The sequence below is a fragment of the Amphiprion ocellaris genome, chromosome 5, assembly GCF_022539595.1.
Source record: "Amphiprion ocellaris isolate individual 3 ecotype Okinawa chromosome 5, ASM2253959v1, whole genome shotgun sequence".
Taxonomy (NCBI): Eukaryota; Metazoa; Chordata; class Actinopteri; family Pomacentridae; genus Amphiprion; species Amphiprion ocellaris.
This window is the reverse complement of record NC_072770.1, coordinates 27,608,244-27,634,319: the sequence shown is the minus strand read 5'-3', so window position 1 is coordinate 27,634,319 and position 26,076 is coordinate 27,608,244. Positions and strand designations below refer to the sequence as shown.

Genomic DNA, 26,076 nt, shown 5'->3' with positions numbered 1-26,076 from the left:
CTTGTTAATCGCGTGTTGTGCATAAGCTTCACACCGAGCCCGGGGCCGCGCAGCTCGCTCCCAAAACCACCAGGAGCGAGGCTGACGCGCGTCCCCGCGCACGGGTCGAGGACGCAGCAGCTAAAGCTAAACGGGCAGCGGCTATCAGGCCCACAACGTTCACGGAATCCAGCGTCGTTCATTTTGTTCAGGCAGACCTCCGACCGGCAGGGATTAGAAACGTGCGAGATCATATGTGTGTGAAGGGGGAAAAGATAGCGCAAGATGGTTCGGGAAACCAGACACCTTTGGGTGGGAAATTTACCCGAACATGTTCGAGAAGAGAAGATTGTGGAGCATTTTAAACGGTAGGTTACGCAAGACGGAGCCCGTGTTTGCGGAGCAGCGCGCGCTAGGTGCAGTACAGCTAGTTAGGATCGACTGGCTGCTACCAATGCTAACGCAGCTAACGTTAGCATTTTTAAGTTTTACCCGTCAGAGGATTTCTAATGAGCTGCGTTTACTGTCTTACAGTACGGCGGTGTTTGTTGAAGCAAAATACATGCAATAGAACCACTCGAGTGTACATGCGTATGATTTATGGTCTTTTGCTAACTTTTGCTAACGCCAAGAGGCAATTAGCTGGGTTTGCTAGCCGCCGAGCTTCCACCCAACCAACCATTTTGTGGGAAGTCGAGACGTTTTCGTGATCTGTACAAGCCAAAAGGCAGCTAACGTTAGCCGGACAGCGGGTTAAAAGCAGCAGACGACTCGTGTTATTTTAGTCGTTGGAAGCGTCTGACGCTTGAAGTTGTTTCTCTTCTCAGCTGTGTTGTAGAAATATTGAAATGTAAAGATGCCAAAATCAGCCAACCCGCTGTGCTGATGACCAAATGTTAGCAAGTTGTTCAGCTGCCTGACGACGGTTACCATCACCAACACTACTTAAACGAAGCTTAATGTTGTGGTTTGGTTCGTCAAGTTAAAAGTAAAAGGCATACCACCTTTTGCTCGCGCTAGTGAGCCTACACTTGTATTAAAAGAAACCCAATAGCGTGAACTTAAATGCTTTCCAGGGTTTGCAGAAGTCATTTACAGCTATGAAACGCTATATGTTATCATTTGTTACTCTGTGTAAAGACTACTCGACTAACTCGTTAATACTCATCTACAACGGACAAACATTACAATTAGTGGGATCAATTGCTGTATCTCATCACAAGAGGTCTGTTGTTAGCTGTGCGTTTGAGCATAATCCTTTTTATAGTTTTTGCACACTGACATTTGACGTGTTAGGTCCCAAAGGGATGTTTGAGTAACTTTAGCACTTTGAAGCTTCTATTTACAAACCTCAGAATTCCCAAGAGTACTCACAACACTTAGTGTAATCAGCCAGCATATTAATTGCACACGTAGCAGACACTTTACAAAGTTCAGAAAGTAAACTTCTATTTTGTGACGCTAAAAAAGTGTATATGTGGAAACTGGGATTTATTCATAATTAAGGATGGATAACTTTCGTTCTTAGCATCTATGTCTGTTCTCAATTTACTGGACTTTGGCATACAGAAAGACAGTTGCACATGCCTTGTTCTTTGCTGGTGTATATGTAATTTCCTCTTTGTTTTCATTGTAATTTCCTCTCAGGTATGGCCGTGTCGAGAGTGTTAAAGTTCTGCGAAAGCGAGGTTCAGAGGGGGGTGTTGCAGCCTTTGTGGATTTTGTGGATATCAAAAGTGCGCAAAAGGCTCACAATGCTGTCAACAAGATGGGAGACAGGGACCTTCGGACTGACTACAATGAGCCTGGGTCAGTCCCTAGTGCTGTACGGGGCCTTGAAGACAGCTCCCCCTCAAGCAGTCGAGATGTTACAGGATTCTCTAGGGGAACAGTTGGTCCAGTGTTTGGCCCACCTGTGTCCCTTCACACCAGAGAGGGACGTTATGAACGGAGAATAGATGGGTAAGTGGACACGGCGTCCCCTTAAAATCCAAGGGAATCTAAGTATCAGATAGGTGTAAAACCTAAACACATAGCGGGGTTATTCGTGAGGGATTGATGCCTCATGGGGTTACACAAAGGTAATCTAGGAATCGTTCCACTTTCATCATAATTGACTCGCCTTGCCCATGGAATCTAAGTAAATTAACTACACATTATCATTTGGTAAGGTAACTATATTTCAAGGTTTGACATCTGGTTTGGATATTACATCTGTGAGGAATATCCTGGTGAGTTGTGGATTTATTACATTTTGTGGGAAACTACCTTGGGGAGCTTTTGGATATTTTTAAAATAATTTTTTCTTCTAAACATGGGATCTAACCTTTTATTTTTATGTGGAATCGCCTGAAGCTGGAAGTAAATCTCTATCATGAAGGATGCACTTTTCTTTGAAGATCTATCCAGGTGTATCATTACTTGAACCTTCCATCTTGGGTTGTCATTTGTTTCCTTGTGGCAACAGCTGATGGTTGGACTACTTTTACCTTTTTTTTTGCATCTGTGGATACGCACCTCTGGATTTAAGTTTTCACCAAGTGGATGGAAGAACTTTACACATCACAAGAGAGACTGACGTAGTCCACATGTCCCGGGTTACCTTGGTCATTATAGGATGAGATTAACTGTATATCATAAACACTTTTTGCCCCAAATGTGGAAGCTATACCAAGAAGACTTTGCAAGAACACTGAGGATCCTGATGTCCACCCAAAAAATATTGTGGAGCTATTGTTTTGGGGTTGATAGGCAAAGAAGATACACGAAGAATGCATAGTTGGGATGTACTTCCTGGATGTAAGCAATATGATACCCCATGTTGGATGTACTGATGTGGACTGTAGTTTGGATAGGTGTAGATGCCATTCATTTGGATTACTCAAGTGTGGATGTAACTGTGAGATCTCTGAGAGGAGAGGAACCCTCCAAGTACGTGAGAGGAAGCTGAAGACACCTTTTTTATGAAACCTGACTGATTATCATGAAAACATGAAGACTTGAAGTAAAAACCCCAGATGGGATCCATAGATTGTGGAATTATTTCATGCCCACAAACCCATGAGGATATTATGTGCCGAAATATGTATCTAAGACTCTACCAGTTTGTGTGATGTTACATAACTTCACATTAACCAGTGGAATACATTTTTGAGCCTTTTTTCCAACAAGAAGCTTAACTTTTGGGACATACTCTTCCCTCATACTACAAGACAAGACTGATCCAGTTGGATGTATTTTCCATTCGGGCTCCAACTCACTGAATAGTCAACCTGGAATGTGCTGAATAACGTGAAGTTCATCATCTTTTTTTTAAATTTCATATTTATTTATTGAGGTTTTATGTTCCTATGTTTTTTTCCACATGTCCTGAAATCCATAAAGAGGTCCATTTCTGTGGTTGCTTTATTTTTTCCTTTTTTCCATCCAGTGAAGAGATTTAAGTAGACTAACTGTGGATTATACATCAACAATCTACTGGCCTGGTGCTCACTATTCGAAGATAACGTGCAGTACAATTCAAGAGAACCGTTTTTTCTTAATTAGATCAATTGATTTTTTCCCCTTGGTTTTTCATTCGGGCTCTTCCATTCTGACCACCTAGATTTTATTTGGATTAGTTTCGGTAACTTCTTTTCTAAAAGGTTGGTATTGCTCTGCCCTCTGCATATTTTCTTTCTCTAACCTTCATTAGTGCTTTGTTTAATATTAGTTTTGCACTGCTTTTAGGAAAATTTATTAATTTGATGCAAGAGAGGAAGAATGTGTGTATATATATGTATAATATGTTTTATTTGTCATTTATGTCTTAATGCAAGTGCGTTTTGTCTAGGATTTTATACTGCAAAATATTATTTTCACATTAAACACATTGATCTAAACTCTGCATGGCATTTTCAATTTCAATACCACAGAGGTCCTTGGTAGAGAATTTGTCCACTTGAATACTGTTTCATTTAGATTTTTTTTTCTTACCAGCACTAATTCATGAACAGTCAGCCCTTGAAATCAGATCTCCTGGACACCTTGAGAAGACTAAAGTGTTCACTATTATTTGTCTTTGCCCATAAAAATTTTCTTAAAGCACTATTTCGGCATTGCTGAATTATGGCTGTATGAATAGCTCTCACAGCTGAAACAGTGAAGCTTCCAGTGACTGTAATATTCTTTGGACAGCTTTGTTTCTCATGACTGTTTTTGAATTTACACAATCAAAAATGATATATGTCAGTATGTGATGTTTCTCAAAAAACAACGGTTTTAGGCAAATTACATTTTATCTCTTTCAATTTCGATTTTGAAGCAGCACCAAAAATAAAACTAAGTAATTTTTAGTTTTTATATACAATGCCAGTAGTTGGATTTTTTTTCCTGTCAGTATGTCTAATGCTATACTCATTGTGTAAGTCAAATTGTTTGGCTTATATGTCAAGTTATGTGAAATTTGGTATTATTTTTCTGAGAGCTGATTTCCTGAAACTTTGTTGTGAAACTTGTTGTTAAAAAAGTTTTAAAGCAGTTCTGCAATATGTGCTACTGTTGCAAACAGGAAAACCATAGAAAAGAGCAGTGTTTGGTTTTGAAGGCAAAAATACCAAAAATTGACAAGAGACAGAGCTGTAGATTCTGTGAATGCAAGAATGTCAAGATCTTGACTTTAAAAATTTTGGTGCTGCTCTTTATAGCCATGTTAAACTGCTGAAATGGAAACCCAAATTTTATCTGGCCTGCCCTCAATTGTGTGTATACGGTACTTGCCAATTTTTACTAGAGTGAATTTTAATGCCAGAAGTGCTTGTTTGGCAGTTTTGTTTAGAATCATAGTAACTCTGTCTTTCCTTCTGTTCTTAATTCACAGTAGTTCAGAAAGCCGTGATCGTGCATATGATCACAGCCCATATGGACACCATGACCGCAGTGGCACTTTCGACAGACAGCGTCACTACAACGCTGATTATTACCGTGATCGCTCTGTGTTTGCTGCTGCTGGCCCAGGGAGCAGTGCCATTGGGGGAAGCTTTGAGGCGTCAGACCCACATTTTGACTCTAGAATACGAGACCCTTTCACTCTTACTAATTCTACACGACGTGACCTTTACAGAGATGACAGAGGACGACGTGTTGATAGAACCTATCATCACCGTCGGAGTCGATCATCTCATTCCTCACAGTCAAGGCACCCTTCCCCACAACGGACCACGGGGCAGACCCCCAAAACTCCTCATTCCCCTAAAAGAGCCCCTTTGTCCCCTGGGAGAGGCCCAAGATCTCGATCCCGCAGTAGATCTTCAAGCTCTGATTCTGTCAGCAGCACCAGCAGCACGGGCAGCGGCAGGTGTGACATTTGTTTTGTTAAGGATTTTTCGATTTGACCGGATAAATACATTCTGTCCAAGGACAGAGCATCAACGTTGGTTCATTTGTAAATACTTGACTGACTCACATTGACAAGTCTGATTGTGGTGTTCTTGTTTTTTTGTTTGGGTTTTTTTGTTGATGACAGTGATTCAAACAGCAGCTCAAGTGATGGATCTCGGGCACGTTCTGTTCAGTCATCTGCTGCACATGCGCCTCCTCAGTCCTCTATGGTGCTCGATTCTGAAGAGCCGCGAAGAAGCTTTGGAATTAAAGTGCAAAACTTACCAGTGCGCTCAACAGGTGAGTTTTTACATTTGTCAGCCACTTGCTACATTATCTCAACAGTTTCTGTTCTGAATGGGCTAGATTACCTCACCTCATACATGACATTTGTTTTTGCCTGAGTGGGGTTACAAACTGGACATTAAAACACACAGCATATGATGTAAAAATTTTACTTGTGGCCAATCAGTGACCATGTTCATAAACCTAGTTTCAGACTTATTTTCTTGGAATACACAGAGCTTACTTCACTGTAATAAAAGTACCTTTTATGGATTTAAGTGTTTGCCTGAGAACATTGTCCAAATTTGTGACTGTAGAGATTGATCACCTTATAATTACTGTTGTAATTCACTGGCACATTGTGTAAAACAGTGGTCTCCAATCCTGTGCCATTTCAAGCCACAAGTTGTTTGTTTTTTTAAACTGATGTCTAAAATTATGCTCATGACATGTATTTCCCCTTCTTCATTCTGTCATCGTTGCTTCTATCAACAAATATGCTTTACTGTTTAGTGTCTTGTAGCACTTCATTTTGGATGTGATCCCACTGTTATACAGGTCACTCTGCTACTTATATTTCCATAGTTGTGCTCTTGCCAGTATACTCCTGTAATCATACCAAAGGCTCCCAGAGCTCAGTCTTACATTCTATAACTTCCCATTGAAAGTCTGGAACTTCTAAATGTTTCACTTTAACTTAAAAAAAAACCAAAACAGTAATGTTGTTATTTGTAAACAGTTCTGCCTTCCAGTTTATGTATATCCTTAAATATTTAAACAATCAAGACCTAAACAAGGTGCAGTGTTTACAGTGTAAGAAATCCACTGCCAGAAATAGGCTTAATTAATTGCTTTAAAAACATTGATCCTTCATCCCTTTCCTTCACAATTAATCACCCACAACATAGAAACAGTGCATCATTTTGGTTTGATAGCTACATTAGTGCCACTGTTGCAATAGTTTAAAGTCTAGTTTAGCGTAAAAAGTAAGAGACTGTGAGAGTAAAAAACAAAATGAAGTCAGCTACATGAAACTCATGTTCCCCAAGAAGGAATACATTCTTATGCATAAAAAAAACAACTTTTTGATTATGACTGTTACTTGTCTGGAAAATTTTCCCTGTGCAGACACAAGTTTAAAAGACGGACTCTTCCATGAATTCAAGAAACATGGAAAAGTGACCTCAGTGCAGATCCATGGAGCATCGGAGGACCGCTATGGTTTAGTGTTCTTCAGACAGCAAGAAGATCAAGAAAAAGCCCTTAGTGTCTCCAAAGGAAAGCTGTTCTTTGGCATGCTTATTGAAGTCACTGCCTGGAGTGGTCCTGGTACGTAATAACAAACAGAGCAGTGTTCATTGTCATAGATACTACACTGGTGCAGACAGATTAAGTCCCCAAGGGTGATTTTCCAAAACTTTGTGGACAAAATGGGTCCTTCCATTGTCCATATAACCAGGTTATATAGTATGGCTGACAAAGATTTTATATGTTCAAATACACACTGTCTCAAATGTAATATGCCAAAAAATACTAAGATGCACTACTGCATCTGGTGGGTTTTTTTGCAATATGCAAGCCAGCATGCTTTTCTGGCCTTTCTGACCCACAATTCTTTGTGTGGTGTCAAGTACAAGTACAAACAAGCTTGAGACACTGAGACTGTACAGACAGATGACAGCTCATTTCGCACTACAGGCTGTGACAGTCAAACTTTAAGGGGGATTGTTGTGACGATGAAACAGTATGTCCCAATTATAGGTTTACTGCATGAAACACTATGTACTGTGTAAGGGCAACTGTACTGAAGTAGTGTGTCTGTAGTATTAATGATTTAAATTAACGACCTCCTCCCTCAGAAACGGAGAGTGAAAATGAGTTCAGACCCTTGGATGGGAGGATAGACGAGTTCCACCCAAAGGCCACAAGGACACTGTTTATAGGGAACCTTGAGAAGACGACCAGTTATCAGCAGCTCCTTGACATTTTCCAGCGCTTTGGTGAAATTGTGGTAAGCTACCATCTGGTGGTATAATGTAGAAGTAAATGTGCATATTTTCCATTTTACATTCTCTAATTACTGTCTTTTCTCTTCAAGGACATTGACATCAAGAAAGTAAATGGAGTTCCCCAGTATGCTTTTGTCCAGTATTCTGATATTGCCAGTGTTTGCAAGGCCATAAAGAAGATGGATGGAGAGTACCTGGGGAGCAATAGACTAAAGGTAGTGTTTTACAGTAAACTAATGGGGCATTTCTGGCCTGTATTCTATCCAATGCGCAGTATTCTGAATGTATATTAAGCATGTTTTTCTCTTTCTCCTTAAAGCTTGGTTTTGGGAAGAGTATGCCCACAACGTGTGTTTGGCTTGATGGTTTGGCAACCAATATTACAGAGCAGTATCTTACACGGCACTTTTGCCGCTATGGACATGTAGTAAAGGTAAAGTGTTGTAGTTTTTTCTTGCCTAAGATTTACTGCTTTTGATTTTTAGTGGTGTTTTTTTTAAATATACTATTTTCTGTTTTTAGGTTGTGTTTGATAGATTGAAAGGGATGGCCCTCGTCTTGTACAACAACACAGATTTTGCTCAGGCAGCTGTGAGGGAGACCAAAGGCTGGAAGATTGGTGGCAATAAAATAAAGGTAGAAAATAAAATTTTAATTTAAATTGAATTCTTGATTAGTAAAATGTATTATGTATGTGTGCTTATTTAATTTCTGTGTTTATTTGTCTGTGATAGGTGGATTTTGCAAGTCAAGAGAGTCAGATGGCATTCTACCGATCTATGCAGGCATCTGGTCAAGACATTAGAGACTTCTATGAAATTCCTCCTGAACGACGGTAAATTCCTCATTGTGTTAATTGCATACAGGTTTTCTTTTTATTTATATGTATCTTTTTAAAAGCATGAAATACCCTGAGAAAAATGTCTGATGTAAGATGATAGTATTTTGAATCATAGTTCCATTGCCAAATATGTACCTTCTCTGAATGGGAAAGTGACGGTGCAAATTATAAAAATTATATATGATTTAGATTTACAATTAAAAATTTTTTTTTTACTATTCTCTCCTCTCTACAGAGAGGAACGCAGACCTCCATATCATGAATTCACAGCAGAAAGAGCTTACTATGAGAATATACGAACCCCTGGCCTGTATCCAGAGGATGCCAGAAGAGACTATGCTGCACGCAGCAGAGACCGCTTTCCTGAACTAGAACATTATCAGGGGGATCATTTTGACCCACGCTATCACGAAGACCCAAGAGACTACAGGGACTATAGAGACCCCTTTGAACAAGACATAAGAAAATACACATACATTCAAAGGGAGCGAGAAAGAGAGCGAGAACGTTTTGAGGCTGATCGTAGCAGATGGAGCCCTTCCCATCCAAGGCGACCTATCACTCCCACAGTATCGCCTTCACCATCTGACCGTGCTCCCAGAGACTCAGAACGACGGGTTTACAGCCAATCCTCTGAGAGAAGTGGTAGTGTGAGCTCAGTGTCACCACCATGTTTTGACAAATCTGAAAAGACCCTGCTAGAACATGCCTCGAAGACTGAGAAGAGCAGTCTGCCAGATCGTGTAGCAGGGGCAGAGAAAACCAAACGCGCAAAACGGAAAGAGAAAGGTGACAAAGATAAAGCTGAAAAGATTAAATCGAGGAAAGCAAAAGGGCAATCCCCATCCAACCCACTACCTGAAACAGAGATTGAGACTGGCTTTGATGGAGGATCTGGAAGAGGGAGGGGATCAGACCAAGATGTTCATGAGAGACAGAAATGTAAGGTGGATGGTGATGCTCTTGCTGGAAATCCATTGTCAACTTCTCACCAGGATTCTGTAAAGAGTGAAAGAACTGAAACGGGTAAAGGTGATACTTCAGACTTGGATGCGAGAAGTCGGCTAAAGAAACACCTGAAGTCAGATGTTGTAAATGATGGGAAGGAGTCATCAGTGGATTCAGATCGCCTTGCTGCAAGAAAAAGGCGCTTTGCAGATTCCGGTGGAAGGACTGTTCGTCAGAAGAGAGGCAGGCATGAGGAGGAGGACGGTACACAGTCTTCTGACTTTGGAGTCAGTGCTGCATATTTGAAAGAATCAGAAATTGACAAACATAAAGATTCACAGCGGAGAGAATCAAGACTCAAAACTGATAAAGGTGGCCCTCAAAAGGATGGTCAAGAGGACATTAGAGGACAAAGAGAAAAATCTGAGGGATCTTTGGAGCCACTGGAGTCAAAACGACACCCAGGGCACACTTCATCCAGGCGATTTTCACAAGAGGGAATTACAGATCAAAGCAGTGCAAGAGATCAGGACCACCATGCTACTTTCAAATTTGGTCAGAATGCTGAAACTAACAAAAGTGCCAAGAACAAGGAAGACCATGTTGACATTGACCTCTCTCAGAGTTACCGAAAGCAGATGGAGCAAAATAGACGTTTGCACCAACAGCAACAGCAACGTGAGTCTGACAAACTTGACAAACAAGGAAGTCCCCAAGGAAGTGAAACGGAAGACTTGGAACATCGTAGTCTTGTGCATGAAGTTGGTAAGCCACCTGAGGATGTGACAGATAATTTTCCATCTCACAAGTTAAAGAAACTAGACCAGCTTGACACAGACTCGGGGATAAAGAGAGAGCGTGTCTACCGGAGCTTTAGACAAAAAAGTGAAGATCCTGATTGGAACAACACCTCTTCTCCAGGACATCAACACTTCTCTCACCATGCAGATGAGGATTTTGTGCCTGCTTCTCACAAAGAGTTGAGTAGAAATGATGAAAAAATTCACCCGGATCTGGAGCTATTAGTCAAAAAGACCCCTATCGCACCGCTAAACAAGATAAACACTCCTTTACTTACTGTGGAAGAGGAACAACAGAAGAGATGGGAGATGAGAGTTAAACAAGACTTATTACCCGACCTGAACTTTTCCAGAAATGTAAGTAAGAACATTCACAACCGCAAGCGTTTGGAATATGGTATGTGGCCTGACTTGGAACCCGGGGAAGTACGGTCTGACTCTGAAGAGGACAGAGAGAACAAACCCCACTCTCCTGTACCCTCCACATCCATGCCTTTTTCCGAAAGACCAAGAGCTGACAGGTTTTCAGACCCAAAATTAGCACATCTGGAAAGGAATAAATTCTACTCCTTTGCACAGGACCATACCATCACACCTGATACAAAGGCTCTGCTTGAGCGGGCAAAATCTCTCTCATCCTCGAGAGAAGATAACTGGTCATTTTTAGATTATGATTCTCATTTCGCAAGTTTCCGCAACAGAAAAGACACTGAAAAAGTAGAATCAACACCACGACCTACACCTTCGTGGTACATGAAAAAGAAAAAGACTCGCAGTGGATCTGAAGACAAACTTGATGACAGGAAAGAGGAGCCGAAGCCAGAGGAACAGGAACGCAGGGAACTATTTGCCTCCCGCTTTCTTCATAGCCCCGTCTTTGAGCTGGACTCTAGACGGCTTCAACACCTAGAACGCAAACATGAAGAACCTGAGCATAACCAACAACCTGGTCAGCAGGGGTCAGTAGATGGTGAACTTGACTCAGGGCCAGTTGTCCTTTTCCATAGTCGTTTTTTGGAACTCACACGACTACAACAACAGAAAAATAAAACTCAGCAGCCACCAGAGGCAAAGGGAGATGCAGTGCTCACAGATGAAAATAAAGTCCCTGAAAAAGCATCTGTTCAAGAACAACAATCTGTACAGGTACCTGAAACAGCAGAATCTATCATTGAGCCAGAAATTAAACCCATCAGTCCTGCTGAAGAACTGATTCCTGAACCCCGACTCACACCTAATACTGTCACCCAATCTGTGGTGAAGGACTTTCCTCCATCAGAAGAGAAATGTGTTCCGCTAAATCCAGCTCCTGATCCAAATCCCCCGGTGGTGTTTGTAAAGGAAGAGATAAAAGAAATTGAACATGTTATGCCCCTGCACCACACCCCAACTGAGACAACATCAGATCCTGAACCTACACTTGTAGCAGCATCTGAACCCACCTGTTCAGTAAATACATGTAAACTTTCTCCATCTGAAGGGAAGGCAGATATTGTTACTGAGGAGGATGTAAAACCTCCAATCACAGAACAACCAGGCCGCCGTGATTCCCATGATGAGTTTGTTAGCAGTTCAGAACCAGAGCTGGATCCTGAGGCAACACAACCATCAGTGCCTGAAGCCAGTAGTCCAATACCACCTAGTTTTGTAGAGCAGGTGAATGTAAAGAAAGAAAATTCAACTTGTAAAGCAGGAGCAGAGCCTGATGGCGAGAAGAAACTTGTAGTTAGTAAAGTGCAGATGCCTAGTGACAATGACACAAATGACGAGCCAGTCTCATCTCAGAAAGACAATAAAACAAAAGAAATAAAAAATAAAAAGTACAAACAGTCCTCTGCTCAGGTTGCTCCAGTTCCAGCAGTGTCTGCCTCTGGTTCTGAGAAACAAGCTACCCGCAAAAGTGAGCGCATTGACAAAGAGAAGTTAAAACGTGGCTCATCTCCTAGAGCTGAATCAAAGTCCACAGGCAAATCTCCCATTCATGGATCAGATCCTGATATGTCAGAGCAGAGCATATCATTAGGCAGAGCACGGCGAAGAAATGTAAAATCTGTCTATGCCACCCCTGTTGAAGATGATGCACCAGTTCGCTCTGGAAAGGAAATAGAGTCACCACGTTCTGTGCGAAAACGAGGTACAGACAAAGATGCCACACAACAAAATGTTGAGCCGGATCAACCTACTCCAACTCCTGTAGCTAAACGGGGCCGTCCTCCAAAAAATCGCAAACAAGGTGATGAGAGTTCAAACACTAAAGCAGACAAATCTAAAATTGACAATAAAGAGACGGATTCAAATGAATCAGAAAGTGGTGATCGAATTCCAAGAGTGTCAAAAGGGAAAACATCTCCTCACATCACAAAGAGTTCAGCAAATCAGGTGTCCACAGCTATAGTATCTGCATCAACTAGGAAGGCAGATAAAACTGAGGCAGCTGATGATGATCAGGAAATGGATTTTGCAGATGAAGATACATTGACTTTGCAAGATTCATCAACTTCATGTAAAGATCTGTCAATAAAAGCTGACCAAAAGAAAGAAGAGAAAGACAGACAAGGCATAGAACAAGGAAAAGAGAAAGATGTGCTCCATGAAAAAGCTAGTGGGGGTAAATCAAATGGGAAAGAGATTGATTCCCTTGTCTCAGAAGAAAAACCCACCTCAGAAAAAGAAAAGATTGTTAGGGGAGGAAAAACCAAGTCAATGAGGACCCCCAAGTCTCCAGTCCTTAAGAACCTAAAAATCAAACTGAATGTCACTGAGGTGAAAGATTTCCTTCAATTGGGGGATGAAGAGCTAGGGAATCAAGATCATGTTTCAAAGTGCACTAATGTTAACAAAGGAGGCTCCAACAATGAAGAGAAGGAAAATTCTGCTTTGGAAACATCAAAAACCTCAATTTCACAGGAGATGGAATTGGAGCAGGCTGTAGAGAACATTGCCAAACTTACAGATCCAACTTTTCCAGCAGAACCACCACCACCACCTGTTCCACATGCAGATGTAAAAAGTGACCCAGAAGAAGAAAAACCTTCTAATCCTGCAAGCGAGACAGAACTCATGGCTGCCATTGATTCGATAACAGCAGAGGATGCGAGTGTATCCTTAACATCAGCACCTCCTCTGAGTGCAGAGATCGGTTCAGAACCTGAGATGCAAGACTTTGTTCAATCCCGGAAGGAAGATGAACCTGCCACAAATGCATCTGCTATACAGGAGGAACCAGCCTTACCAAACACACCCAAAAAGGGCATCAAAGGAAGACCAAAAACGCCTAAACGTCTTAAAGCCCAAAAGCAAGTGAGAAAAGATTTAAAGGAGGATTTAAAGGATGGACATTCAGTAAGTGAGGAATTGACTGCTCCTGATGTAAAGATTGTTTCTGAGACACCTCCATCTGCAGCAACTGCTGCGGTTATTACTCCCACTACTTGGAAGTCAGAACCGGAGCTCTCAGCTGTCAAGGCTACAGGCGTAAATGCAGAGTCAGAGTCATCGTCTGAAGAACCAGTGCAACATCCTAAATCGGTTTACCCCCAGTCTAAGAGTCCAATATGCCTGAAACCTCAACAGTTGCCACCCGAGTGCATCTCCCCTTCTCTGTCTCCACTAGCTAACAGGCCCAATATCAGACCCGTTCCAACAAGTAGAATTCCTGTTTCACCACCAGATTGGTGCCACCAGTCTAAAGATGCAGGCATTTCCTCTTCACCTGTTGTGCCGTTAGCAGCCAAAGAAAACCAGCCTTTGTCCTCAGAATCAGAAAACATGGATATTGATCATGGCACAAGTGACTTGAGGCAGATTCTTATGAAACACAAGACCGTTTCCCTGCCAGGCAGTAGTCCTGTTCCTAGCAATCTGCCCAATCTTCGAGATCAGAACTTTTCTGAAAGTAATGCTCAGCTCACAGCTGTTGTGCCAAATAGATCGCCACTCCCTGATAGTAAAATGCCAGCTCATCCAGCCCCGCCTATTGTTCGACCTCCAGCCTCACTAACATCTCCCGAGACAAAGTCTGTTATCTCTGTTATTGCATCCACTGCAACTTCTGTTATCAGTCGTGTTTGCAATGCTCCTGAGCAAGAGGAAAAAGTGAATATGAACATTGGAAATCCCTGTGTGGACATGGCTTTACCCAAAACAACCTACAGGCCCAGCAAAGATGATTCTGGATCATACCATGGGCCATCTGTTGGTGACGAGGGGGGAAGTGGTACACGCTTCATTGTTGAAAGCCCCACTCTTGGTACTGGATCTTGCTTAGGTCTGAGAGTAAATACATCTGAAGGAGTGGTAGTATTGAGCCACTCTGGGCAGAAAACAGAGGGACCTCAGCGGATTAGTGCAAAGATAAGTCAAATCCCACAAGCAACAGCAGGTGATATGGAATCTCAGCAGCTAGTGTCCATGCCCCAGATTAAACAGGAAATGTATGGTCACTCTCAGTCAGGACTTCAAAATAGGTCTTCATCACAGACAGATCATGGGCATCCTGGGAAGCCACAGTCAGCTTTGTGTTCTATTAAACAAGAGAGTGCTGGGTTGGAAAAGATGGATGCTACTTACCAATCTGGACCTCAAGGTGTAGTGAAGCGTCTTACACAGGGTAACCAGCAAGTAATGAGTTACCACCAAGACTACATGCCATTAAAACATCAAAAGAAAATGGACAGTGCTGATCCTCATGGTACAGATGGAACTAAACCACCTTGGACCTCTGCTGTAAGTCCGGCAATAAGCCCTCATTTGCCCTCTCCACCTGGAAACCATGTAGGTTTTGTTACAGCACCTGGCGACAGACCCTCTTCACATCTTAGTGCAGTCAAACAGGAACCAAGATCCCCACGCAAGTCAGGCCATCCGCACTCTCCATTTACTAAAGTGTCCTCACCCATAGGCTCCTCGTCACCCAAGGGCATTCCGGTGATGTTGTCCACTGGGATTCCCGCCATGCAACAGTTTATTACTGGTGTGCATCATCCAGAGCAGTCGGTTATCATGCCACCTCACAGTGTGCCTGGAGGCTTGGGGCGGATGTCTCCTCATTGTGTCACCCAATCAATTCAAGTGGGGCATCTTGTCCAAGGAGATGTAAGGGTCAATACTCCACCTCTCTCTGTGATGAGTTATGGGATACATAGTGACTCTCTTGCCTCTCCCTGGTCAGGTCCCATGCAGCCACGGCCTACCTCACCCCAGGCTGTTGGCAGAGACAAGGTTCTCAAAGTAAACCCGGGTTCTTTGAGGGGTCATGATGGGGAACAGGAAGAATCCAGACACTTCCATCAGACAGGAAGACCATCTGCTGCACAACTAAAACTGGAGACTCTGCAGTCAGATCCTCGTGGGCCTTTGCGAGGTAGTGTCCAGTTGGAAACGTACATCGCACAGAGAGAAATGCGTGTGCTCATGCACCAACAGGGCGAGCGTTCGACCACAGACCCTCATTCTGGACACATTCAAGAGACTCTTCCCCAGTCCTTGTCTCCAAGAGCACATGTTCTGTCTAAAGGTGTGTCTGAAAAAGATATAACAAAGTCATTAGAAGCTAAGAGGCCGCACTCCCCGCTTCCTAAGGATGGAATGATGGGGATCAGGCAGTCTGGGCCAGCAATGGCATCTCCCCAGAGAGTTCAGCTAATCCAGCCAGGACCCAGTGGCTCATTCCCTGAGTACTCGGGGATGTACTCCAACCCAAGAGGCATCCATTCTCAAATACCAGAGACCTCTCCTGTTGGACATGTCACACCAACTATGGTGAGTTTATTGCACTTGACATGCCAGTTTAACATGTACACACACATAAACCTGATGCGTCATCTTTGCATTATGACCTACATTTATGAAAGATATAGCACATGATGCCCATTTCATTTATGTCACAGAATTTAGATCTGCATTGTAATCAGTTTTTCTTATATCAGAAGTGTTTAGCTGTACTATGTAATCAATACTGATAAAAACAAAACATTGCAAAAACTGAACATTAAAACCTTCATAAAAGAACCATTTGTTACTTTGGCTGGGTGCACCACCCAAATGGTCAGTAGAGTGTAGTAGCCAGTGTCTGTTGGTATCTTCCTGAATATGCTTCTGACACAATGCACTTTTTTCTTGACTATGCAGGGTGCAGACCTTCAGACAAAACCAGATGGCAAGATGACGCAGCCTGTTAATATGGTGCAGTTGCTGACGGTAAGACAAAACTCACCACAGTTCAAGATGTGTTCAGGGTTGTTGGTTTGAAAAAGAGCTGGCTTTGTCTGACTCACTTGTCTTTCATTTTGTCGCATAATTAAACAGAAATACCCCATTGTGTGGCAAGGCCTGCTGGCGCTGAAGAACGACACAGCTGCAGTCCAGTTGCATTTCGTCTGCGGCAACAAAGCTTTGGCTCATCGATCTCTGCCTCTACAAGAAGGAGGCGCACTGCTGAGGATTGTACAGAGAATGAGATTAGAGGCTTCACAACTGGAGAGTGTAGCCAGAAGAATGACAGTATGTGTCTTTTGTCTGAATCCCGCCAAGTCATTTACTGTTTCATTAAACTTAATCCGCTCACTTTCCTTTTCCTCTCCACAGGGGGACAGTGACTACTGTCTTCTCCTTGCTCTGCCATGTGGACGAGATCAAGACGACGTCCTAAATCAAACTCAAGCTCTTAAGGCAGCGTTCATTAACTACTTGCAGACAAAGTTAGCTGCTGGTATCATCAATATTCCCAACCCAGGTTCCAATCAGGTGGGACATTTTTGCTCACTGTGTGCTAATTTTTCACTGCAATATAAAGTCCTGCACCTCCTATGGAAACATCACAACTGTTGCTATAAGTATAGAGAACTGAATAATGTTTTCTGTGGAATATGACACAGTTACAATGCCATAAATAAACAAAATTACCAGAAGCAACACGTACAACAGTTTTAAGTGTCTAAAGGTGTTATGGTGACTACATACTATAGGTATTATACTGCTAAGATTTTTAGTTTGTTTCCAAACTTGTCTCTGTTTTGCTCAGTCTAAACACAGCCTGCAGTTCAGCACATTTCAGTCGAAAAGAGTCTGAATTTGGCTTTGTGCTTGTGTCAGAGTGCAGTATTTTTTTTGCTTTTTACATATTCTACTGAGATGAATCGCTTTACTTTTGGCATGTTTTTAAATGAGTTATGCCAAAGTGATTTCAATCGCAAATCAGATCTTAGATTTAGTTAATTTTCCAGATGAAACAAAGTCACGCACAACAAGCACACTGGCAGTTCGGAAGTTGAAAATCTGAAAATCTTTTTACTGTTTGTGGCCCCAATAAATGCTCTAATTTCATGTAGTTTTTTTATTTTACATTTTTTAAAAATTGCTTTTCACAGTATTTTTTTGCAAAGATAACATGTCTTTCAAACACACCTGCAGGGTTTTTGGTTCAGAGGATTAAACCCAGCAGGAACTATTGTATAGTTTCTGATTCTAAATCATCAAACTCCATGATCCCTTGCAGTCACAAGAAATGCACTTAAGATTTAAAAAAAACTAACAAAACTCAAACACAATACCATATATGTGGAATGTTGGCCAGGAAACATAGCTTATGGCTCCGTATTTAGCCGCCTCTGGTCACAGTGTGTTGGCAAGCCACTCACAGACGAGAATTTAATAATAATGTATATTTTGGAACATAAAGTCAATTTCATGGAACAGAGGCTCGTGGCTTTGACTTTCCTGGTATTTTCCTCCCCCAAAGTCTTGTTTTGTTGTTGGAGCAGCAGATAATACAGCACAGAGAAGAGTTTTATGGATTAAAAATTTTCAGTAGAACTGGTTCTACAAGATCTGTTCATGTATATAATTCACCCTGAAACTGTTACCCATTTTCTTTGAATGTACACTCTGAATTTTATTTACTGCTACTTAGTATTGCACAAACCTGCACTTCATATGTGTAACTGATGTTTTTTTGCTTTTTCAGCCCGCCTATGTGCTACAGATTTTCCCACCGTGCGAGTTTTCAGAGAGCCACTTATCCCAGCTCGCCCCTGACCTACTCAACAGGATCTCCAGCATCTCACCACACCTCATGATTGTCATCACCTCTGTGTAACCTTCACTGCTGCGAACTGTCCCAACGATGGATGTTCTCGCTGATGCGCCTCAGGAAACCAGAGGAATATGAAAATGTGTTTTTTCCTGGATACAATGGGAATGTGTAGGATTTACCCTATCAACACTTTTTGCTTTTTTCCATCAGTCTTTTTTTCTTTTGTCACTCCTGACTGGTATATTTGTCCTTCTCAAAAGAACTCAGGGATGGACCAAACCAGAATGAGTCTTACTTGACCATTTCTCTGCTGTATTTCTATTTATTGGAGTTTTATTTTAATGTTCAGAGATGCTCTGAAGAAAAAAAATCTGAATTAGTGAACATCTGGGTGGCCTGTTTTCTTTCGTCTGTCGTTTCATTGATTGTCATATTAATTTCCTCACAAGAGAGGATCATAGAAGCTGTTGTACCGCAATGGCTGAAAGGACATTTCATCATGTAATTTTAAATAATCCTGTACAGACTTCCTCGCCCAGGCTTTCTAAAGAGGAGGAACATTAACTTGTAAAGCTATGGAGACCCTGTAGAGGACCACATTCGTTTAACAGCTCCTTTAATTCCACCAGCTCTGCTCTTTTTCTCACACTACTGAAGCAGTTACACGTCTGGCACCTGCCTTCGCATTGAACAAGCTACAGTATAATTTGGGAGTTTTTGGATACAGGACTTTGTAAATATTTTAAATATTTAAACGTCAACGGAGCTCGGACAACTTGACAGAGACTTGAACTCTGGGACAAACCAGAACACAAAGTGGGGAAATTTAGATGGATCCTTAATTTTTGGGTGTATATACTTGTAACACAAGAAGGTTGGCAAACTCTCTTGTTTGGAGTTTGCTGATGGCACTTCGTATTTTGTAACTCAAATAAAACTCCAGAAAATATGAGTATTTAAGGTAATTTCTTTATTTTTAATGTTTTTTGGCAAGACGTTTCAATCAGCCCAACTTGATTTCACTCGTTAATACTTAAGAAGACGTGACCTATTTATTAAAAACAAGGTTTCACTTACACTTCATGTCATACAACAAAGATTTAAACAAAATAAGGGTTTGTTAGCAGATCCTGACCCCCTTAGCTGAGTGCAAATGGAAAATGCTACAGCAGCCTATGTTAAATAATTCACAGTGGGATTTACTAGTACATTATCTACATGGATTCTGTGTATGTGTACAACTGCAATAACATTTTTCCATAATTTAGTGTGACATAAGTTGGAAACTAAGTTTCAGTGTAAGTGTGCCATAGTTGTATTTAATTATATGGTTGGTATTGTGTTCTTGTAAAAGCTCAACTGTAAGATCGACAGGTTTAGTTTAAGACGATTGGAAAATGTTCCAGCTATTGAGCACCATTTTACTGTTTTTAATATTTTAACTTATCGTACCAAATGCAGAGACATTGGTTTTATTCAGGAGGCCCAGGTAAATCAGGAATTTACCCTTATTAATTATTTATTACTATTATTTACACTTGTGAATTGTTTCCTTACTGTGACTCATAAATGCCTACTGAGGGAAGACATGATATTGGTTCCAATAAGTTAAAAAAAAAATAATAATAATTGCAGCGTTAACCCTCTGAACCCCAAACAGTTTTGTGGCATTTTTTAAAGCCTTCATCGCATTTTTTTTTATTACTATGTGCTCGATGTTCACCGCATTATAAAGCTCTGTACCTCTATGGAAACAAGCACAACTACGGCTAGAAGTAGAGAACTCAAACATAGAAATAATGTAAGTTGAATTTCTTACCTGTTTTACAAAAATGTAAATAAATTGTGTATAACATCAAGTGCCCATAGGAGTTCCCAACACTGGAAAAAAATGTGACTACCTCTCTCGATATTTTACTACTTACATTTTCAATTTGTTCTCATAATTTCCTCTTACCTGCGAAACACGGCCTGTAGTTCGATTTTAACTTGGAATCAAAACGTACGTTAGTTTTCCAATAATGGCGACTCTACATACTACAAATTTAAATTCATTTTAACCAGCTAGGCGTTTTTTTGTTGTTTTTTTTACAGTTCTCTGACACTTAACACAATTCCAGAAAGATATTTCAGCAACAGCTTTCTCCTCTGTATGCTCTTTTTGAGCCATGATGCATTTATTAGTTAAGTATGTCTTATTTTTCACCTCTCTGATTTGTCTCCTTCCTTGCCTCCTCTCTGTGTAAACAGAGTCTGCACTTCCGCCCAAAACTCTGAATTTTTGCTGCATGACAGTCGGTCACAGCTGAGGGAGTTGTGGGTTCTCTGTTTCACTGAGGAGTGCAGAATTTTTAGTTTTTTTTGTGCAAGACATGGTGCAAATTACATATTTTGGCAATTTTTTAAATAAGGCTGATAAGTAATTTTGATGCAATATTACAAATCTTGGGTGAGGATTACCTCAAGCACCTTCAGAAAATTGTAAATGTGACAATTCTTTCAGTTTTAACAATTTCTGGCACAGTTAAATAGTGTAATTTTGGTGTTTTTAAAAAAAAATATAATCTGCCTTTCAAACCTGCTGGCGGTTTTTGGGGTTCAGAGGGCTAAAGTACTGTATGTTGTTTGTTTATGCTGCATCATCCTGACTGTCGGTTGATTAACTGAAGCTTCATGTTATTAAACTGACCTTTTTCACCACTGAGATTTAGTTCAGCACAGCCATCGCTGTTTGCTGGAGATTTGGGGAAATGTGACCTATATGACACTCACCTGAAACATGTTGACCTCGGTGCAGACTTGTACAAGGAAGACTTCATTTAATGTGATATAAAACAAACAGGGGGAAGGTGATTGCTACACGCACTGCTACTGCGTGAGATTTCAAAATACTGGTTTCTAGTTTTGTGACCTAGTGTTTCAAATCATCACTGGAGCCAAACAGCGCCACCAGCTGGTCTTCATACTGGGAGATGTTCCTCTTCATGATGTCCATGCAGGGTCCCAGCAGACGCTCAAAAGCCTGGATGTCAATTACTGGAAGAAAAGGACAACAGTTTAAATTTCCTGTTGTACAGATGAAATCTAGAAGAAAGGAATGAAATAATACACAGATGTTTCCTTAACTGAAAGAAACTTTTGTTTAACCCTCGTGTCGTCCTGCGGGTCAAAATTGACCCGTTTTAAAGTTTGACAATGTGGGAAAAAAAACTATATTTTCACAGTGAAATTTCTGATGTCCACATTTTAAATATTTTTCGGAAATCTTTGATCATTTTTTGGTGGAAAAAAATGTTTAAAATGATTCTTAAAGAACATTTACATAAAAATCAACCAAAATCCAGCGAATCTCTTGATAAAATTGGTGTTCCGTCACAACACATCAGTGTGTCCTGAATGTACCTAAACATTTGGTGTCTCCCACGGCATAAACCGACGCTGCACGAGGCTTGTTGGTGACCAGTGCCAGCTCTCCAAAGTACTGTCCTCTGGAGCATCGAGCCACCTCCACCTCTGTGTTGTCCTGCTGACCCGCCTTCGTCTGCAGCACAAACACACAAACCTGGCAGTTATTTAGTGCAGGTGATGCACATTCAGACATACGTCCAGGTAAGAATCTAATTCTTCTATCAAGCAGCAAAAAAGATAGTTAACCCTCGTGTCGTCCTGCGGGTCAAAATTGACCCGTTTTAAAGTTTGAAAATGTGGGAAAAAAATATTTTCACAGTGAAACTTCTAATGTCCACATTTTCAACATTTTTGGAAAATCCTTGAACATTTTTCGGTGGAAAAAAAAGAAATGTTAAAAATGTTTCTTAAGAACATTCACATTTTTGTGAATGTTCTTAAAAGAATATTAGAAGTTTTACTGATATATATGTAATCACTTTGGATATTTTAAAGATTTTTTTGGAAGATTTTCACTCATTTATTGAAAATATTTACAAGAATTTTCTTGCCAAATTTGGGGGATTTTTTTAAAATAAAACTTTTAAGGGAAACTTTTAAGGAATTATTGGAATTTTCTTCCTGAAGGTTTTGCAAATTTTCAGAAATTTGGGGATTTTTTTGCTGAATTTTTGGATTGTTTTCAGACAATATATTTTTGGGTGCCCATAAGTGAAGACAACAGGAGGGTTAATGTTTAATTTCAACACTGTAGAGTTACCGCTAAGCCATTTTAATTTGCAACAAGATTATTTTAACATTACTTAGATGCAAAGATGATTTTTAATGAACAACCAGGGAGACTTTTAAACACTCAACTAAATACAGATTTGATTATAAAACTGTACTTACTTTGCTTTTGATCATAATCTTCACCTCTCCTGATTCCACAACGTAGAAACAGTCGGCTTTCTCACCCTGCAAATAAACAAAGCAGCAGCTAGGAGGTTAAATCTGATTGTTCTTAATAATAAAAAACAACAAAAACAAAGGGACCGCTCCAGAATTGGAGGACATTTGGGCTTCAATTGTTTTGAAAAAGAGACTTACAATTTCCTGTTCCATATTCATAAATAATAGATTAAAAAAAGTCAAAAGCTTGATTGGCTCAGCTTACACATCAATGGTAGCATTTTTATTCCATGTTTTATTTCTTGTTTGTTAACCCTACTCTAATCACAGTAACAGGGTTGCTAATCCATGCTAATGTTAGCTTTTTCTCAGCAGCAGAAGCTAGATATTTAGCTGGCTGTTACTGATGACCAAGAGGACAAACTGACTGATGGAAAAAAGTAAAGAAAAAAGCAAAAATAATTTGCCTTATCCTGATATTATACGTAACAGGGTTGCATGAGGTAGAGTGAGACATTCAGTCAAGGCTGACAATATTATGAAAATATGAAAAATAGAAGAGAGGACATAGCTTTGCTCTACCCATTCTGTAGGAAAATTGTTTGATGATGTTAATTCCAGCGTTTCCTGTGATTCTCTGTTTTCTTCTTCTACTAGCTAAAGAGGTTATGCTAACAGGGTTGTTGTGGGACATGTTCCATGCATAATAATTATTATTTGAAATATTATGTTGATAAAAAAACATGCTCCCACAATTACAAGAGACATCAATGAAAAAAATAAACAGTTTTATTTGAGATTCAGTTTGGTCATCGAGGGGGTGAGACAAGAGAAAAAATGACATTTTAGGAGGAACTTATTTGCTATTTTAAAAATATTTTCAAACATTCTTTTCTCCTGTTTTTTTTTTTTTTTTTTTAGATTTGGTCTCAGGACAAGAAAATCTACACAACAACTGCATGTTTTAGTGTTTTGTAGATGGATTATTTTGAAATTTGATGGGTGGGATGTAAACTGTCCTCCACTTCTGGAATAACCCAAAGATAAGGCTTGTTAAACACTGTACCTGTGTTATAATTCGGTCTCCATCTTTGTATGCTCGGGCTCCCAAAATATCTACAATCTTCATTCTCTCTGAGAGCTAAAGTGAAGCAGGAAGACACAACAAATAAACTTCTGGCAAACCTGATTGAATCTAAGGTAACCGTGTTTGTGTCTGTTGCTGTTTCAAACCTCGAGGGACTTGAGAAGAGGAACACACTCGATGAAGGCCTCATACATCTTCCTCTTCTTTGCGTTGTTTTTCACAATCAGTCTGTGGAATGTGGCTCGATCCTGAAAGCAACCAAAGGAATTGAATTTCAGCGTCGGTGGCTGCGTCATGTTTCACACGCTGCCATCAGACTGTGTGTGATGCAGCGGACCATCCAAGGTCATGGTCCTGTGTGGGACTCACCAGGCCCCACAGGGCGCCCTCCTGTGTCGCAATGATCGTGGCAGCTCTCGGCGTGTTGTACATGAGAGCCAGCTCTCCAAAACTGCCTTTGTTGTCGTACTTTCCGACGCAAATACTCGCTCCGTTCTTCTGCACCAGAATATCATAAACACCCCTGATGGGATGGGACACAGACAGAGGAGAAGAGGTCACTGAATGCTGCCTTTTTTCTTCTTTTTTTTGCAAAGAAAGTAAAGTGAAATCTCTCACTCACTTCTCTATCACGTAGAAATTGTCTCCATCGTCTCCTTGATCGATTATGTGCTCCTGAGGTTTGACCAACACCTCGAACATGGCGTCCAAAACCTCAGAGAACTGCTCCTGTATATTTTAATAACAGAAATTATGGATAATAATATCTATCTATCTATCTATCTATCTATCTATCTATCTATCTATCTATCTATCTATCTATCTATCTATCTATCTATCTATCTATCTATCTATCTATCTATCTATCTATCTATCTATCTATCAGGCCCTGAGCTGCAAGTTTTCTAGAAATTTCATATAAAAATACAAAGATTGTATGAAACATCACAAAGGTAACTTTGTGCTAAAAATTCCATGTAAAAGAGCATTTCCTAATTCAGTGACAGAAGTGTTGCACAAATATTGACCAAACTGTGAAAAATGAACACTGTTTAAGGAGGTCATCCCTCACATTGTGATTCAATTGGCATTGCAGATTCTTCAGTGTATGTTTTCTCTTTTTCCCTACATATTTTTCAAGTTTAAAAACATCCCTTTTATCACAATGCAAGCTTTTAATCTTCAGATCAGAAACCTATTTTGGCCTCTCACTTCTTTGTAAACCAGAAGCGACACCAGGAAATCTTTACAAACAGGAAAACAATGAAAATATATGAGAACAGAAGAGCTGTGATCCATCCACCGATGTACCTGGTCCAGTGTTTTAAACAGTAAAATATCTTTGCATGCATCCTGAAGCCGGCGCCGCTGTTCGTCTGTTTTGGGATTCACGACCCGAGGTTCTGTATCATCATCCTCATCATCGTCGGGGTTGTACGCCTCTGCACAAACTGCAGCAGGACAAACAAATTAAAACCCTGCAGCCAACATTAATTCATATTCACCACACATATTGCTCCAGTTGCTGACCTGAAACTCTGCGGTTGTATTTGCCGGTGGTGGACTCTGCAGGGAGACAGAGGTCAGGAGGTTACACTGGTTTTAACAAAGCATGAGGAGGCTCTTCTTACTTCACTGACATGATAATACTCACTAACAGCGTCCTCTTCCTCCTCCTCCTCCTCCTCATCGTCTTTGTTGGGTTTGTCCGACTTGGTTTCAAAAGTGACTCCTTTCCGTGCAGGTCTGTTGCTGCGTTTCTTGGCTCGCTGCTGGTTCCTCTGGCTCTCCAGAATCTGTGTAAAATGCTGCACAGCAAACTCCACCAGGTTTGGAGGCCTCCGACGGAGCACCTCCACCGTGTATCCCTGCAGCAGCTCTCTCAGGCCGGCTGGTATCTCAATGGTGCTCATCGCTCGGGTTCAGAGGTCAAAGCCGTGGGCTCTACAAGAACTTCATGTCCACTGAGCTCAGTTTTTATCACCTGAAACATCAAAGCTCAGCATCAGCAGCACTAAATGTCCCAACGATCTGATAAAACACACTTTCTGTCATCACAGGAGCAAAGCGACCCCTCCTCCCACTCTGCACCGTATGGATTTCTTTATTTGGCACAGCCTGTCGGAAAGTATTGACCAGGACTTTTCACTTTTTACGTCACATGGGGTCGCAGGCTGTCCGATGGATTACGCCTCAGAACATGATGATGTGGCAAGGAAACAACACAATGACGGCACTTTAAACGGTTTATCCTAAAGTCAACACAAGAGCAATCTCACAGAGGCACAAAAGCATGTCGATAAGAAACAAAAAAAGGGAATAATATGTACAACTGAAATAGAAAAGGACGTAGGGAAACTTCTTAATCTGCTTTATAGAAATTCATTTTGGCAAAAACTCATTAGGTTTTTAATTGCACCAGTCATGAGTGTAGGTTT

General features: G+C 40.8%; 2 protein-coding genes across 3 annotated transcripts; one reads left to right on the top strand and one right to left on the bottom strand.

Moving 5' to 3' along the window:
• Positions 1 to 78: 78 nt before the first annotated feature.
• Positions 79 to 19,204, top strand: si:ch1073-335m2.2 (msx2-interacting protein). Of its 2 annotated transcripts, none has more exons than XM_023278883.3 (15): positions 79 to 347; positions 1,627 to 1,941; positions 4,841 to 5,314; positions 5,483 to 5,637; positions 6,751 to 6,951; positions 7,482 to 7,633; positions 7,721 to 7,846; positions 7,951 to 8,064; positions 8,154 to 8,267; positions 8,366 to 8,466; positions 8,708 to 15,980; positions 16,350 to 16,418; positions 16,527 to 16,721; positions 16,806 to 16,964; positions 18,184 to 19,204. In XM_023278883.3, the coding sequence occupies exons 1-15, from the start codon at positions 265 to 267 to the stop codon at positions 18,313 to 18,315; spliced, it is 9,663 nt and encodes a 3,220-aa protein (XP_023134651.2). In that variant the 5' UTR covers positions 79 to 264; the 3' UTR covers positions 18,316 to 19,204. The 2 variants fall into 2 exon arrangements, with proteins under 2 accessions (XP_023134651.2, XP_023134650.2); XM_023278882.3 differs by having other exon boundaries at positions 4,838 to 5,314.
• prkar2ab (protein kinase, cAMP-dependent, regulatory, type II, alpha, B) lies at positions 19,200 to 25,686 on the bottom strand. The gene is made up of 10 exons (XM_055010936.1): positions 25,293 to 25,686; positions 25,169 to 25,204; positions 24,950 to 25,089; positions 24,261 to 24,367; positions 24,008 to 24,161; positions 23,785 to 23,886; positions 23,618 to 23,692; positions 22,552 to 22,617; positions 21,655 to 21,793; positions 19,200 to 21,288 (listed from the first exon to the last, which is right to left on the bottom strand). The coding sequence occupies exons 1-10, from the start codon at positions 25,549 to 25,551 to the stop codon at positions 21,164 to 21,166; spliced, it is 1,203 nt and encodes a 400-aa protein (XP_054866911.1). The 5' UTR covers positions 25,552 to 25,686; the 3' UTR covers positions 19,200 to 21,163.
• Between the last annotated feature and the right edge of the window lie 390 nt (positions 25,687 to 26,076).

Coding starts and splice junctions, on each gene's coding strand:
- si:ch1073-335m2.2 (XM_023278882.3), top strand. CDS start 265: ATGGTTCGGGAAACCAGACACCTTTGGGTGGGAAATTTACCCGAACAT. Junction 8,268..8,365: donor TTGGTGGCAATAAAATAAAG/GTAGAAAATAAA, acceptor TGTCTGTGATAG/GTGGATTTTGCAAGTCAAGA. Junction 8,467..8,707: donor GAAATTCCTCCTGAACGACG/GTAAATTCCTCA, acceptor TCCTCTCTACAG/AGAGGAACGCAGACCTCCAT.
- prkar2ab (XM_055010936.1), bottom strand. CDS start 25,551: ATGAGCACCATTGAGATACCAGCCGGCCTGAGAGAGCTGCTGCAGGGA. Junction 25,205..25,292: donor GGAGGAAGAGGACGCTGTTA/GTGAGTATTATC, acceptor GTCTCCCTGCAG/AGTCCACCACCGGCAAATAC. Junction 23,887..24,007: donor AGGGCGCCCTGTGGGGCCTG/GTGAGTCCCACA, acceptor GGTTGCTTTCAG/GATCGAGCCACATTCCACAG.